The sequence below is a fragment of the Gavialis gangeticus genome, unplaced genomic scaffold (genome assembly GCF_001723915.1).
Source record: "Gavialis gangeticus isolate Ggan-Ray unplaced genomic scaffold, GavGan_comp1, whole genome shotgun sequence".
NCBI lineage: Eukaryota > Metazoa > Chordata > Crocodylia > Gavialidae > Gavialis > Gavialis gangeticus.
This window is the reverse complement of record NW_017729022.1, coordinates 67,932,070-67,948,897: the sequence shown is the minus strand read 5'-3', so window position 1 is coordinate 67,948,897 and position 16,828 is coordinate 67,932,070. Positions and strand designations below refer to the sequence as shown.

General features: G+C 44.2%; 1 protein-coding gene across 1 annotated transcript in view; it reads left to right on the top strand.

Annotated features, from left to right (window-relative positions):
* BTBD11 (BTB domain containing 11) overlaps window positions 1-16,828 on the top strand; it is a 356,390-nt gene that overhangs the window by 280,928 nt on the left and 58,634 nt on the right. Inside the window, exon 5 of the mRNA XM_019515813.1 lies at window positions 5,779-5,931. Within this exon, the coding sequence (XP_019371358.1) occupies window positions 5,779-5,931 (153 nt within the window). The remainder of the gene's footprint in view (window positions 1-5,778; window positions 5,932-16,828) is intronic.

Sequence of the window (16,828 nt, the reverse complement as noted above, 5' to 3'; positions counted from 1 at the left end):
CCTCCCCCACATACCCACAGCCCCCCATAGACCTAGACCCACCCAGCTATACCCCACACCCTCCCACAATATACAAGAGTAAGACTTCATTTTAAGCTATTGTGCAATCTCTTCTATGTACACTACACAAATTCATGTAAATCAGGGTAGAAATATTTTTTGAAACTAAATTAATGAATGTTGTAGTAGATGGTTGATTTTTAGAATATAATATGGTATTTTTTCTGGTTCTGAGTGGGCAAACCCCCTTGCTGAAAGGAATATTTCTAGGGGGCAAGGGGAGGGACTTCTGGTGGCAAAGGTCAGGGGTTAGGGAGTGGGACTTCAGGTCCCAAGATGGCTAGCAGGGGGCAGGGCATCTGTCAAGGGACAGGAAATGCCCTCAACAGCTTGCCAAAACTTGGTAAGCGGCCCTCCAGCCAAAATAATTGCCTACCCCATGACCTAGAACATCTTTTTAAAGTTGTCTGGGCTTGTGGAGTCACAAACCACATGGCTGCCACAGGATGTTGGGTAGTGACATTGCAGGGAATGTGACTCAAGGTTTTTTTGCTGCACAGTAGCCTAGTGAGTTGTATGTACACTCATTGTACCTTTGACTGAAATAAATAGATTGGATTGAGGTAACTTGGCTGGGCCATCCTCAGATCCCTGCAAAAGGTGATGATGATAATTAATTTATACTGATGTGCCCCACTGCTGCTCCCAGCTATTTAATACTACTCTTCTTTCATAAGCTCCAAGGCTTAAGCAGAAATACAGAATGGTTATTGCTCCCTGCCTCTTTTAAAAAATAAAAGTATTGAGGTACTTTGCTCTCCTTCAGCCAAGGCACACTGGCTACCTCATTCAGATTGCCAGGGGGGACTGATCTGCAAATGATAGGTTTTATCTTCTCTGTATTTATATCGTTCAGCCTTAAATGTTTCTTTCTGTCCCACAGAGAAACACATTCAATGGTCCTGGTTTCAAGGAGCTATTGTTTGGACCCCAAATGCCTAATTTGTGTGATGTAGTAAGCAGTAAGAATCCTTTCTACTGTCTAAACTGCTGCTGGCTGTGCTGGCCTTATTCCACCAATTCACTTTGATCCTAACTCCCTGTTTGGGAACTTCATCTCCTTCCTTATCACTAGGTCTGTTCTGTTTAGGAGTAAATGGAATGTCAAGGATCCTAGTAAACTATCACTCAGCTTCCCAAAACCAAGTCCTTGGTCCCTTTGCTCACTCGGTCATCTACCATTCATTAGCTTTCCTCGTTGAGAGGTTTAAAGTCAAACTACAGCCCTCCTCTGTCCTCTGCTATAAGCATGCATGGTAATCAGCACATCTGTAATGCAGCTTATGGTCTTTAGAGTACTCACAGCTGTTTCTGGTTAAAGCAGCTAGCAGTTTTATTCACACAGGCTGTTTATAGATATCATGTTTTTCTAGGTTTAATCTGGGGACATCTGTAGTCTGAATTAAAATTGGCTCTAGTCCGAATTAATTATTCCTCATTAAATGAGGATTAAAGTTATTGCAAACTAGGGCAATCTGAAGTAGGAAATTTGAACCGTATTACTTAACATGTATATGCAGCAACTATCTAGGGCTTGTAGTTGCTTATGCCCACCACAAGGTATAGCACTAGGTGCCCCCTGCTGTCTCTACTGCAGAAGTGCAGAAATGCATGAAAACTTCCCTGATGGTCAATGATTGTCTATTAACCCTTAATTCAAATTGAAATTTGATTGAAATTTGAAGTGTTAATTTGAAATTAACACAGTTTAGAAAATGGTGACCACCACTGTCATTGGAAGTAACTGGTTCATGGAACTCTTCTCATAGTCACCTGGGAAGGTGTAATCTTTTCTTATCAGCTTCCTTCAATTTAGGATATAAAATGCCTCAGAAACAAATCATCTCTTGTCTAGAGAGTGAGGAAAAAATATTTTGAAAAAAAGAACAAAGATGCCCAGTCAGTAAATGATTGAAAAATTCCTGAGATTTTTGAAGAACTACTGAGAGATTTAGGAACAGATGTCTCATGAAAGTCAGTGGCTCTTGTCCTCTTAAATTTGAGTTGCTCTTGAAAAATCTGTCCCCTAGAGAGTCATTTTGTCAGTCGTGGAAAGGATAGTCTTCCCAAGGGGAGTAAATTGCATATTTTTCAAGCTGAAGATAGGAAAAGGATAGGTTAGGACCCACCATCATGTTAAGTCAGTTGCTCTAGGTTAGATTTGTTTTGAGGAAGGTTATGTATGCAAAATATAAAGTATTTGCTCAATAGGACTGTAACTCCACCACCCAGACTTTTTAAACTGTCTTTGAAAAGCAGTACAGAGGAAAGGGAAAACAAAGAAAAAAATATCAAGGCAAAGGGGAAGAGTGAAGGAGGGAAAAAGAAGCAGACAAAAAATTTAAGGAGGGTCATGGCACTGGCTTATAAATAACATTTCCATGATTGAAACACATGTGGTAAACTAATGAATAAAGGGCCAATAGGCAACACAGGGTAGCACCTTGGGCTGTCTATAGATGTGCTAGGTCATGTTCTAATGAGAATGGTCCAGCGTCACCTCACCGTAAACATGTATTAAGCTCCCCCATGTTTCAATATGGCTGTGGGGGTGTTTTAACTAAACCTTGCCATGTGAGCTTTAGTTAAAGTGCCCCCATGGCCATTTTGAAACACAGGCAGGGCTTAGTACCCATGATGGTAAACTCTTTTAATTAGAACAGGATTTTTCCAACACTGAATGCAAGTCCTCTATCTGGTCCTTGATACACATCACCTGGAACAGGGGTGGGCAAAATATAGTCTGTGGGCCAAATACAGCCCACCAGACCATTCTATCTGGCCTGCGGGGATGGATGTACCTACTGTCATATCTAAATGTCCAGAAACCACTCTAATTAAAATGCCCCCTAGAGCACGTGTATAGGGAAAATCCTGGAAAAATTCATTAAGGAGTCTATGTGCAATAGGCTTATTGAAGGTAGGATTCTGAATGACAGCCAGCATAGCTTTGTTGCAGGCAGGCCAACCTCATCTCAACCTCATACCAACCTCATCTCCTGTTATAATCAGGTAACTCACCACCTGCATAAGAGAGAGGAGGTTGACATTGTATGCCTTGACTTCCAAAAAGCTTTTGATCAGGTATCCCATGATGTTTTCACGATAAAATTGGAGGATTGTGGGCTTAACTGTGACAGTTAGGTGGGTAGGAAGCTGGGCTCAACATTAGGAAAAATTTCTTCACAGCTAGGGTGTCCAGACTGGAATAAGCTCCTTGCAGAGGTGGTGCAGTCGCCTACCCTGGAAATCTTCAAGAGGAGACTGGACAGTCACCTTGCTGGGGTCACCTGACCCCAGTTGTCTTTTCTGCTCGGTGCAGGGGGCTGGACCCGATGGTCTTCTAAGGCCTCTTCCAGCTCTACAATATGAACCTATGAATAGGCAGCCTTATAGACTATAGGTGCCAACAGAAGTGCAGCTCCCTATTGTAACCCATGGCACTTCACTGTGGAAGTACTATGAGTTGCAACGATCCACAGGACCCAACAAAAGCTTACTATTGGGTCCTGGGACCTGGGGAATCCAGCTGTTGTTTAGAGTGGCTACAAGCCAGCCTTTCTCCCTGTAGCAATGCCTCTCCTTCCTCCCAACCCTGGCTCTGTTTTCAGAATGAGAGGTGGGGAAAGGAGTGGAGGGATCTCGTTCTGAAGCTTCCCCAGCAGCGCTGGAAGGTGGGGTGGGGGGATTGGAGGACCCACCTTTCCCCACTTTCATTCTGAAGATAGCACCAGAGCAGGGCTCAGCTGCAGTTAGCCCAGCCCTGCGTGCAGACCCAAGTTACTGAAGGCAGTCCGTTTTGGAGTGTCTTCATCTGAACCTTCATGCAATAAGGGTTCAGATTTTTTCTGGATCAGGCCCTTTTAAAGTACTCTGCAGCCATGCATTTCTGTTTGACAGCTGTAGAGTGCTTTCAGGGCCCAGACTGGGCAAAAATTGTCACCTCTGTCTGTGCCTCATATGAATGGAGAAAGTGAGAGACGGCGGCAGGGAGAATGAAAGAGAGTTAAAAAAGAAAATAAAACCAGTAAAATCAAAGCAGCCATTGGGATAGTGATTTTTAATTTTGCCTCTTGTACTTAGTCTTTTAATGTCATTGCATCTGTTAAAGACCTACAGCAGATGTAGGTCTCTCCACTGTACAGATGTACATATCATCGTATCTAAATAACATTGTAGCTAGGAAGCATCAGGGTTTTCCAGGCTGGTATGGACAGACTTCTGCCTCCTTAGGATGAGATAAATAGGAGGGATTTCTACCCTCTCTTTCTTTCCCTCTCTCCCTCCCTCCCAGCACACACACTCTGCTTCAACCTCTACACCCAGCTGTGGAGTATTCTTCCAGTGCTGACATGGACCGCAGACATCCTCTTGCCACCCGTCTTGGACCTCACCTAGATGGTGGGGCCAAGAATGAGGAGAGAGCCTATGACGGCCTGGGAGGCCGTTCCCTGCTGCATACACTGATTCAGAATAGCTTCATGATACCAAAGTATCTATAAACAGTGTTACCTTGTAACATAGGCCACCCTCTGGAGATACCCAGCCATGTTTTTTTTTTTAACCAAGTTAGGACTGAAAAACTGACAATACAAAAGATGGAGGCTTCTCATTCTACTCGATGTTTTTTTGTGACTTAGTCTTAAGGCTAAGTGGACAACAGGTTACAAAGGAGGTGTCTTAACGGATGTGTAGGAATTTCCCATTTGGGGAGCTTGCAGCAGCCTATACCACTGCCACAACTACAGCAGCCCCTGTGTAAGGAGGTAAATGCTCACGTCCTGCCTTTCCACCCCTCCCTGTGCTCTCCAGCCTGGTGTTGCCCATGACACCAATGTCAAGTTACAGCTCTGAAAAGCACAGTCTCTGTAATAGTTTATAACAATTAAAATCCACATCTTTACAGGCACAGGGCTGGACTTTGATTGTAAAGTAGGCATAGCTTTAGTGGAGGAGGAGGGAGACTGAAAAAATGAGACTGCGTGTTTGGGCCCAATTGCTATTGACTGTTGAGCACATGATTTTTTTTTTTTTAACATCTCACAATCTCAGGGGGTGATTTCTGCCACTTTTAGTGCTGCATCTTTAACAGTTTTGATTTGAACAATAGTAGACATTTAGCTGTGTGATCCAGGAAGCAATCTCTAGATACTTCAGAAATACAGCAGGGTCAGCAGCACTCAGTCCTCAGCATTTTATGAGTCACTTCATCAAGTTGCAGGGAGCCACAAAATAATAGACGAATGAGAATCTGATGTTGCATCAGTATAACACTGCCAATGGAAATTTCCTCACAGATCACCTATCCTCGCTCTCCTTCCCTTGACTGCTGAGAGATGTAGGAGGTTTCTTTCTGTCTGTCTCTCTCTCTTTCTCCCCCCCTAGTGCTAATTAGGAAGGAAGCTCTGGCTGACATGCATGTATCAGCCAGAATGGGATGTGTTTTAGTGCTAGGGATTCTGCTTGCTTTTCCTGATAAACATCTTGAAGCAAGTGGATTGCTAGTCAGATGTGTCGACTTCAGAGCAACTACACATTTGGTCAAAGAGATGCACAGTTCCTGAGCTAATGGTTTAAGGTTCACTACTAAATAACCCTGTTCTGAAAATGGTGCGAATCAAATTGGTTTGGACCTGGCTAAAATTTGCTGCGCTGGTTTGCGCCCTAACGTGGATGCTAGTTTATTAATGGGACTGACTTTTGTGTTGCTCTTTCCAGGCCCTTCATCGTGCTGCCACCCCTGATGGAATGGATAAGGGTTGCCTTGGCCCATGCAGGCTACCGTCGTAGCTTCTCCGTGGATAGCGATGATGTACGGCAAGCAGCAAGGCTCTTACTACCCGGAGTTGACTGTGAGCCTCGACAGTTAAAGTAAGTCTGGACAAAGAAAGGATGTTCTGAAGAACCTGTCTCTCTCATAATGACAGTGATTTAAACAGCAGAGAAAAGGCTCTTAGATATACAGGATGCTCAGACTCTTCTCTCTGCAGTTTGTTAAATCAGCTGCTATATTCGTTCACCCGCCTGTATGAGCCAGTTTTAGAAGCTGCATGGCAATGGGTGCCTCAGTATCTAGCAGCTGGGTCAAGCCCTTCATCTGCTTATCAAATCTTGGTTTTCCTTTTACCGTTAGGTTCTCTTTTCTAATGAGGGAACAAAGTCTTCAGCTAATTGTCTGCTTCTCTGTGCTCCAGTGGCAAAATGCTGAGATGTAATTGACAGGGCTGCAAGTATTTTTCACTGCCTTGTTTTCTGCAGCAGTGGTTTAATCAGCACATTTACACTTGCAGGTAAAAACAGCTCTTGCAGCACAATCATATTTTAATACTCAAATCTACTTCATGCAAAGATGTTGTAGGTCTAAATAATTCAATTCCCATTTTTGTAATAAGCAAGAAATGACCTTTTGGTTTGCTACTGAGGCCCTAAAGTTTGTATTCTCAGTATGTATTTTTAGGTGCTGCTTTACCTTCTTTCTATATGCATGGATAAAAGTATCATCCGAGGGCATGCTGGAATCTGGGAGATACTTGTTTCAGCAGGAATTATTCATCAGAGTTTCTTAATAGCTTTATTACACAGCCTAGCTGCTAGTTATAAAACACGAGGAAATTCAAAACCAAACTCATATTTTGCAGTATTATTTGTTACTCAGATGTAGGTGATGTACATATTCTGTCCTCCACCACAGAATGTATGGTTTTAAATCCATGATTAACTGCGACAGCTTGCATCATAGCAGATGTATTTTGTTGATCCTGGTTTCCACATGCTTTCTCACTAAATAGAATAATATTTTACTTTGAGACTGGCATAATGCTTTACTGTTGACACCTATCAAATACTCTATTAAAGAAGTATGCTGAATTTCAGAACTCTCTCTCAAAAGCTTCATATTTCAAATATTGTCTGTAATTGTTTCACCTTAATGTAAATATTTTGGGCCTCATGTTTAGAGATACCAAAAATTTTCTATTCCAGTTTTTAAAAAAAGGAGGCCTGAAAAATCAGGTTCCTTATTTTAAAAAGGCATAATTACAAACTCTTTGAGATTTGAGCTGATGGATACAATTGTGGGTAAACAAATATTATTTCTACTCCAGACCCTTAAATCTTAACATCCTAAAAAAAATAAAAATACCAGAAAATTATAATAAAATCATGATCCTGAATGATAGAAATATACAATTTTTAAAGTCATATTTTGTTAGCTTGTGCATGGAAATCACTGCTGACTGCTTTCAGTTGCACTGAAATTAAAGTTTCTAAACCAGGTAAAGGTAGAGCAAACAGTGATTGTGTCCTAGAGTATTTACTAATTATCAAGAACAAATTGGTGCTTATCTAAAGCAGCCATCAAGTTCAGGTCATGGAGAAAATAAATAATAGCCACATTATTGTGACATTGCATCATTCATATAGCTGTCCTTCCAGGCTGGAGTGGGACTCTAGAGCACAGTGTAAAATTCAGCAGGGTAGAAATGAAGAGGTAATTTCCCGGAAAAGATTTGGGCCTTTATATGGGTCAGAATCTGCTCCTTTGTTTTTTGTGTAACTGTATGGACCCAATTCTCGTTCTGATTTCACAAAACTAATTCTGCTTCTGCTGTTCCAAGTGGAAAGGAAATGTATGCACATTTATGTCCTGTTTAGACCACCAGAGTGATGTAAAGCTCTCTCTGTAACTGAGAATTGGGCTGTACATGTCTGTAACACTGAGATCAAAAGAAAGGCTGCAGCTTATTAAAAGGTTGTCCAGGCAGAGCTTCAGGACATTAATTTGAAATCTTGCTGCTTGTAATGTTTCATCTGTACTCAGTGCATCGTAGCACCTTAGCACATCTCATTTCCACCTAATCCAAGCACCAAGCTTTCATTTCTTCTTACTGAGTAGCAACTGTCTTGTATCTCCCAGCTTGTCATCAAGCATTGTGTCCATAATTGCAAGATTTAAAAAAAAAAAGTCAAGAAATGATTCTTCAAATAAACTGTGGGACAAAGGGCAGCTGGAAGAGTGTGTATGCAGTCTGATACATTTTAGATGATTTGTTTTGGAAAGATGTTCATTTTTGGAGCTATGAAACTGGTACTTTCCAGGCTTTTCTTAAGGATCTTCCTAAAGCTTCTTAATTAAAAGAAGCCAAACAAAATAATGCTCTGTGTGGTACATTTTGTGTTCTGCACCTCGCTTTGTGACATTGCATCATTTGATGGCATTGATTCGTGACACATTGTTTCAGAAGCATAAGGCAAAATCAGTTTCCACACTGCAAAAATACATACTGGGGGAGAGGGGGAGGGAAAGGCATAGTAGTGGTTTGGCGGAATCTCACAGGCTTGGAGTTCAGGATCAGTTCAGATAAAAACCAAATGTTGAGTTTCTTATCTGAGTTTACAGCATTGAAGTTTCCCACCAGATAATTTTAACACTTCCCAGCACAACTGCACACACTGCAGCAGTCAGGTTCTTGGTCTATGGCTTTGTAGCTTGTCTCTGCCTTCTTTCTCTCCTTTATCCCAGTATCTCCCCAGTTTCTTTTCTCCTGTGATTTTTACCCCATTATTTTCATTTCCTGACAGTCGCACACACAATGATGCGTTTGCAGTGGGTGGATGAATGGGGGTACAGTTGCTGTTTGTTTCTAGTCTAGGAGCTGGAAATACTCAATACAGCTACTTCTCTTGGACAGCATTTCCCTGTGTGTCTCTAGCTGTCCTTCATGATTGACTCCAAGGGCTGGTGCAGTGATTCTCAGCCAGGGTGCTGGGGTACCTTGAGGTGCCACCAGATCTTTTGAAGAGTGGTATGTGGTGTGAGCAAATAAGTGAGGTGTTAGGAAATAAGCACAGGCTCAGGCTTGTCCCTGACTGGACAGTCCCCCACCCCTACTACCAGACCCCTCTGCAAGGTGGTAAGCACCATAATCTGTACACTAGTTTTTGAAAGGGGGTGCCACTCAATTCACAGAAGTTACAGAGGAGGACCTCAAGCCCAGTGAGGGGTGCTTCAAGTCCAAAAAAGTTAAGAACCCCTGGGCCAGGGTGTCAGGGCCACTAGGGACACATTGCGCCAATTAAAGCAGATGGAGGTGGCTTATCAAGAGCTCCCCCTGTATGAAAAAACTCTCTGCTGGCATACATCTGATGAAGGCATCTTCACGGCCCCCAGTACAAGTCTAACTGCTGTTTCCTACCCCTGTGTAAGGGGAATGAAAGGAACATGTTCCTGATTCTCCCCTGCAGCAAATTAGGGCTGCCCAGGTGCTGGCCATACTAATCTGGGCCACAGCTGGTTGGATTTGAATTATACAGCTGCAGAGGGCTCCCTTTGGCTCTCCCTGTCTGCTACACCCAAGCTGGGAATCAGGGTATTAGTGACTTTCATATTTCTTATTGTAAACATAAGAAAACCTTTGCATGTCCCTTTCATCCCTACCGCCTTGCGAAGGGACATTTATTTTAAATAAAATGTGCAAACCATGTGTATTCAGCAAAGGACTAGGTCACATATGTGGGTTGTATGCTGTGTTCTGAAATAGAAAGGAGCCGGATGGGAAGAAGTGCTCTTGGCATCCTGTGAAGTTTAGCAGGCAGGCTGCAGTGCTGCCAACCAAACGGGGCTTTGTCAAGGTTGGTGGCTTTGTTTCTGTCTATGATGCATTCAAGCGTGGAGGTCCTGAACATGAGCAGCATAACATCCAGCCCCAAATCTGTCAGGGAAGGTAGGGTGCTGTCTCTTGGTCACTGCTCTATGGAAAAGGGTTTATTTTAGGGTGGAGGATTATTTGGGCTGGAGGGCCACTTGGGGAGTTTTGGTGAGCTGTTGCAGGCTGGGTCAGAACCACCCCTGCTCCCCTCCCCCCCACCTCAGAACAGGTCACCAAAACTCCCTAAGTGGCTCTGCCCTGGGGCCTGGCCCATGCTGTCACCACCTGGCCCCAGCCCCAGGGTCTCCATAGACACCAGTCTGGGACCTGTGTAGGCAGGACATGCTCGGCTGGGTGGATGGGATGTGGCTGCAGGCAGGCAGGGAGTGGCATCTGGGTGTGGGACAAGTGATGGGGTGGAGACCAGGGCTGGGATCATGGAGTGGTGACAGTGTGGGGTCGGGGCCCAGGGGCAGAGGTGTGATCCACTGCCTGCATGCCCTTGACAATGGGACCAGTGCCCATCACAGGGGCATGCAGGCAGCTGATCACAGCTTTTCCCTAAGCCCCAGCCCCATGCTATCACTGCCCTGTGATTCCAGCCCCAGCCCTGGCCGCACCCACCAATCTCGCTCCCCATCCACCCCTGGCCCCATCCCAGCTGCTCAGCTGAGCACACCCTGCCTGCACAGGTCCTGAGCTGATCCATGGAGACCCTGCCCGCCAGCAGCAGTGGGTGAAGGGCGGACAGGCTGGAGTGCCCAGGCAGTGGGGCTGGGTCCAGCAGCAGAGGCGATACTAGCAGTGGCAGCCTGAAGGAGCTGCTGCCACTGGGACTACCAGGAAACAGAGTCCAGCCACTATGCTGCCCCAGCCATGCTGGGGGACAGAAAGGGACCAGCTGCATGCACCACAGCCTGGGATGCCCCCCACACCTGGACCAGGCAGGGCCGAGGGACCCACTGCGGGCCAGATACAACCTTATGGCAGGCTGGATCCAGCCCACAGGCTATATTTTACCCATCTCTGGTTTATTTCACATTGGATATTTGATACAAAGAAAGAACACCCAGGCTATGGGTGTCTCAGTCTCAGGCATCTGAAGGCAAACACCCTTCACAGAGTTATAAGTCGTTTAAAGTGCTTCCTTCTCCCTTCATCATTACCTCTTACTTCCTGGATTCTGTTTTAACCAGTTGCTTTTCCTCCAGGATTTGATTTCCCCTTTGAATGATTGTATGTAATGATACCTTCATCTAGGAGGAGATTTCAGCCTATTCATTTCAGCCCATGGGGCAACCCATGTCATTTCATATTGTAGACAATTGGGGGTCAGAAAAGGTCCTCCGAGTCAGGTCTTGGTTTCATTCATTCTTATGTCAGTGCAGGTCCACCAGCTTCTTCTGTATTTCTGAAGTGAGGGAGCAGATTTCCATGTGTAGCTACATCAAAAGCTGAAATCAAAGGCTGAAGAGAAGTCCCGCAATATGAGATGTATGGTCTAATCCTGTGGGAGCCAACCTTTTTGGTAGGTGTGCCACAAATTAGGCCTGCCAAGTGTCACTCCTAAACCATTTCCCTGCCTGATCTGCTACTTTGTTTCTGCTCCCTTCCTTATCTGTGCTGCCTGCCCCGCCTCCCTAATATGATATGTAACATGCAGAGATTTTGCCACCCTTGCTCTTGTCCATCAGGTTACCTTCTATTCCTTGTTTTCTTCTGTTCTATGTGCAGACATGAAGCCTGACTGGATATGTCTAAACTACAGTCACAACTTTGACAACAATGTAGCAACACTTGAGCTACTCTCATCTAGCCAATTCTGCACTAGCAGCAGTCTAGCAACAACAGCATGAAGTACAACCTGGGCTGAAAAACCTGAACAAAAAATAGGGTGAATTAAGCTGAGCTGAGCTGCAGTAATCCATGGCTAGACTGGTACCCAAGTTAGCTTGGGTAGCTGCACTGTGGTCACTATTATGACTGTGATCTAAACACACCTTGAATAGGGCCTCCAGTTTCCTATGGGTATGAACAGATGTTCAATTCCATGCTGTAATTGCATCAGCTTTATGTACTGGTCTAAAGCATGGTGTGATCAGGTACACACATGTAAGCAGCTCTTCTGAGACAGTAGGCACTATTATAGCTGGGACACATAATAGCCTGTTTGCATTTAGCAAACTGCTACCTTAGCATTGAAACAGGTGGATGAAACCAGTGCAACTTACACAGGTAGAGTTTTACTCTTTACCCCTGATTCTTTCAGGAGCAATGTTCTGCCAGGTTGGTCAGCATTATCCTGGTTTCATGTCTGTGGTGTCCGTCAGCCACTTTTTTCTACCACCATGACGCTGACAGCACCATCATAAACTTTTCCTCTGTCCACAACCAAGATGGATGGAGTTGGAGATTATTATTTCTGACTTCCAAGTTAGCTTACATAATAACAACAGTTCAATAAGAGCAATTGCTGGAAGTCAGCATCATGAAGTAATGGTTCTTTCTAAACTGACCAGAATTAAGTATTATTTAGTGGTTGTGTGCACGCCAAGCACAGTGACAAACTCCTGAAAGCAGGAGTTTTTCTGACCATGAGCTGAGCCCAGAATGGCTCATTTAATTTCCAAACCATTCAATATTTGTGATTCTTTCTCCTGAAGGTAGGCCTCAGTGCAGTGGTCAGCATATTAGGATTACTGCCACACACATTATTTACAGAAGCTCTTGGAAACTGCTCATGTACTGCAGGTCTTGGAGACTGTACCAGCATGACAGCTCAAGGATTGTGTTTGATCCCAAGGGGAGAGAACAGTCTATCTCCACAACCTGCTCTGTCTGACTACTATCCAGCAAGCACTGATGCCAAGATTTGGGCAGCTCCTTCCAAACCTTTTGTGTATCAGAACTAATGAGCCCTGTCACCGCCACGGCTGAATGTCCCATAGTCACTAGAGGATGAAGAGGAGGGACTGTAGATAAATATTCTTGTGGGCTTTTGCAGTTTAATCAAGGTTCGACCAGTATTTGGCATTTTCTTCTTAAAGCACCTGTTCTTGGAGTCATGCAGTTATGTCTCAGGACTTTAATTCTTTTCTTTAAAAAGTAACTTTCTAGCCCTCATTTGAGGTAAAAGCTTGAAAAAGCATCTCTGCTGTGCAGGATTAAATGATTGAAAGGAAATAAATGCCAAATTGATAGCAATTTTTTTAATTAAACCCGTCTCATCGTTTTGTGGGGCCTGACTCAGGATTTTCAAATGGATAGGGTTGGCAAGACAGGCTCTAGGATTTCTCCTCTTTGTTAAAAGCATGTCTGTGTAATTCCAGGCAAAGCTCAGGACATTCTGTGAGAGGTTTGGTTTATTTTAGGGATAGATGTTGCCATTTCCAATTTTGGGGCAGAGGAGGGAGACCTCTCATGGTGGCTAATATGCTTGCACTTATATTGGCAGGACACACTTTATTCTTAGAGCAATGGCTACATCAGTGATTCTCAACCAGGGTGTCAGGGCATATTGTGGTGCTACCAGATCCTTTGAAGGGTGTAGGAAGATGTGAAAAAAGGTTGAAGGAGGTAGCAGATACGCTAAATATGGGTCATGTCTACAGCAAGATCTGGGTCTAGCCATCAGCCACCATCCCTTCCTCAAGACAGCACAATGCTGAGAGAAACCAACAGGGCAGGCCTTGAGAGCAGAGATGCAGTGACAGTTTCTCTGCCATCAGTGGCAGCATGGTAGCATCCCTAAGTGATGGGGAGAAAGCATTGCAGGGTAACTTTCCAGCTTCTTGGCAGCTTTGTAGGACTCTGTGACATCCAGGCAGACTTGGGGAAAATACATGAGGAGCTGCTGAGTATGTGTCTCACACCCAATGCATGGCCAACTGCAGCCCTTGTGTAAAACAAATGCTGATTGTGCCTCAGAGCATCTAAATCCCTCAGAAGCATTGCCTGTAAGGGAAATGCATATGTAGCTGCAATGATGTACGAAACTGCACAAAAATGCTTCAGTCACTTCTCTCCTTTGCCCACTTCATTTGAAGGCTATAAATCTCCAAACGGATTTGCAAGAGAAACAGTGCTTGTAGCACTGATGGATGGTCTTTTATTATCAATAAAGAGGCAAAGTCTCTTCTTGTACTGTTGGATCTCTCTTTGGCAATCACTACAAGCAATTACAACACAAAGCCTCAGCTGTTCCACCTGAGCCACAGATCAGGAGTCCAGAGAAATTGCCTGAAAGAGTCAGAATTGCTTTCTTGAAGGCCCCATCCAAAGGGCAGTGAATGGAAACCCCACTTCTACCTTCAGACCTCTCTCTCTGGAGTGTCACAGGAGCCCCTTGTCTCCTTGGTCTTATTTAATAATTATGTACAGGCACCGAGAGAAACAGTGAACCTTCTCGGACTAGTCTCAACAATATGCAAAGGAGATGCAGCTCTTGTTTGCTGTTTGCGGTTTACCACAATTAGGATTTAACGTGAAGAGGAGTGCTAGGCAACTGAGCACAGCTCCCCAACCGCTCAATCTTCCCCTTGACTGGTGTTATAAGAGCTCCTCCTCCCATTTTAATCTGTATAATCAAAGATGATTAAAACTGCAGTCACTCACTTGTGCCAAACTTTGGCTGAGAAGCTGACCAAAGCTTGGCTTCAGCAATACAGGATTTATGCCTATGAGTAGAGGGAAATACTACCACGGTGGAGCCCACACTGACTGAGGATAATACACACTAATAGATTATCAAGGCAGTTGTAGTTTGAGAGCTTTTCTGGAAACTTTGCTGATGCTGGGCCTACCTACAGCAACATCCTTGGGGCTTGCCTTCCATTTATGACTAGCTGGGAGAGTGGATGCACCTTGCGGCTGACTTTCCTATCACTACCCATCCAGGTTGCTGCAGACAAGGGAATTATCTGTGACTTGCACTGAACTCTGCTGTGCCAGGGTCAACAGGAGATGTCATGATGACTTACCGTTCTTCCTGCCTTTGGCCAACCAGCCTTCCAGTCTGCTTCTTTAAGGCACCATTAGCACCTCTTCCCTGTGAGAGCTAGAGTATAAGCAAAGGCTCAGAGAACGTGTTTTACTTGCACATAACAGGAAGCTGAGAGAGGGGGGCAGAATTTGTCTGCAAAACTGTGGGTTGGGGGGCAAGACAGGGAGAGAGGAAAAGTACATACACAAAAGCACCTCAAAAGGCCTCCTGGAAGTGTTGGAGCCCTGTCACTCTTGTCCTGCAGCCCTTCACTTGGGTCTCCCCTGCCACTTCTGCCCCCCAGGCCTTCACATGAGTCATTCCTGCTCTGGACAAGAGTTGGGGAACAGCTCATTCACCCAGGGGAGAAGAGCTCCCTTCTTAGCAGCACTGCTGAAGGTGGGCAAGTGGAATGACAGCCGCTCTCCAGCTCCCCTTGCTGGTGAGTGCTTGCACAGCAAGTTTCCAGGGCACTTCTTGGCCCTCTGGATAGCTTGTCCTGTGATCTTGGAGCAGCTCACATGGCATGACAGCTTCCAGCAAGGAACACTATCTGTTGCTTAATGGAAATAATGCCTAGCAGGAGCCTTTAAGACCTCATCGCTGGGAAGACAACTGTGGGAGAAGACTGCAGCAGCATGCTTTCTTAGCACCAACACGTTCCTCATAAGTTCTGCTTACCATGCTGCTCCTTCCCAGTCCCACCCTGAGTAATGAATTCAGTTTGGTCTTCATTTTCAAAGTAGGCTGGATCCAAGGTGCATTGTTCTCTGGAACCCTCACCATTACTGACAGCTCTGTTCCCCAGGGAAATTCAAGGGTAAAGCTTTTTTGGGGAAGAGACACTAGGGCTTCTTGGGAGCTGGAAAGCATTCCACTATGGAGCCGTCTCATGGGAAGTAAACAGCATCATAAACCTGTCTGTCAGTCTGAACACAAGATGCACTGCCTTGGTCTTGTTTTCCTTGAGAACAGCATAAACCATAGTATGTCAGCTTATTCAGTTCCACATATATACTGTTTTTCCCCTTGGGTAAGGAAGCAGAGGAGGAATTGCATTTGCTAAGCATAAGTCTCGTTATTTAATTTCCTGTTTCTGGAAGGACCTCAAAACGCACACTGGTGGTACAGCTTAAGAATCTGAATAGACCTGAAAACACAGTCTGGGGAAAGAAAAATTCTGCTGGTGCTTTTAACTCTTCTTAAAATATATTGGGCAAAGGGATCTGTTTAGACAAAGTAGAAAAATGCTAAGATATATTTTTTTATCCTGTTAGGCACAGCCCCTCTTACATAGAGAGAATTGGTATGTGTGTATCTCTCCTTGAGTGTCCTTGTTCTTCTCACAAATTTTATTAAACCTTTACACCAGTCATGACTACAGCAATAATTAGGCACAAAAATGCTAACCCAGTGTGTGGTTGCAAACAAACTCCTTCACAAAATCCAGTAGTCCCTTGGTGCAGATGATGCCAGAGGATGAAGGGGATTTGAATACTTAAAAGGCAGCATCAGGGTTTCCTGATGTGAATCGCAACCTGTTTTTCCAACATGGTATCTGAGAACAATAATAATAAAAAATTACTGAAGGCTAGAGTTTTTCTTTATGCTACATTTCAGGATTAGGACCAGAACATGCTTACATTTTACTGGGTTGAAGATTTAGCCCTCCTGTTTTCTCCACTGAGAACAAGTTTGTTAATGATCCATATGCTCAGGTTCTGCAGTTAGTTAGGATACAGACAACATATTGCATTTGAGTGAGTAGAAGGATTTGTGCTAACTATTTGTATTACAGATGACCCCATGCTAAAAACCCCTCCTCTGACTGGGATTGTTCAAAATCAAAAGCCAGATCTGAATTTTAGAAATGGTTTCTGTGTTTATAACTGGGTCAGAATATTAAGAGCACTTTGAAATCTAGATCTGGGTTCACATTTTGTAGTTTCAGCACATTTTTAATGGGTTTGCCAGTGTCTGTAACCCATTTGTTCTTGTCATCTCTTTGACAAGAATGAACTGTGTGTTGACATCTGTCCGGAAGGTTTATATTTTATGTATAACTTGGTTCCTGGTTAAAATAAATGCATAGATTTTATTTTTTTGTGTGTGTGTATTGTACACACACACACACACACAC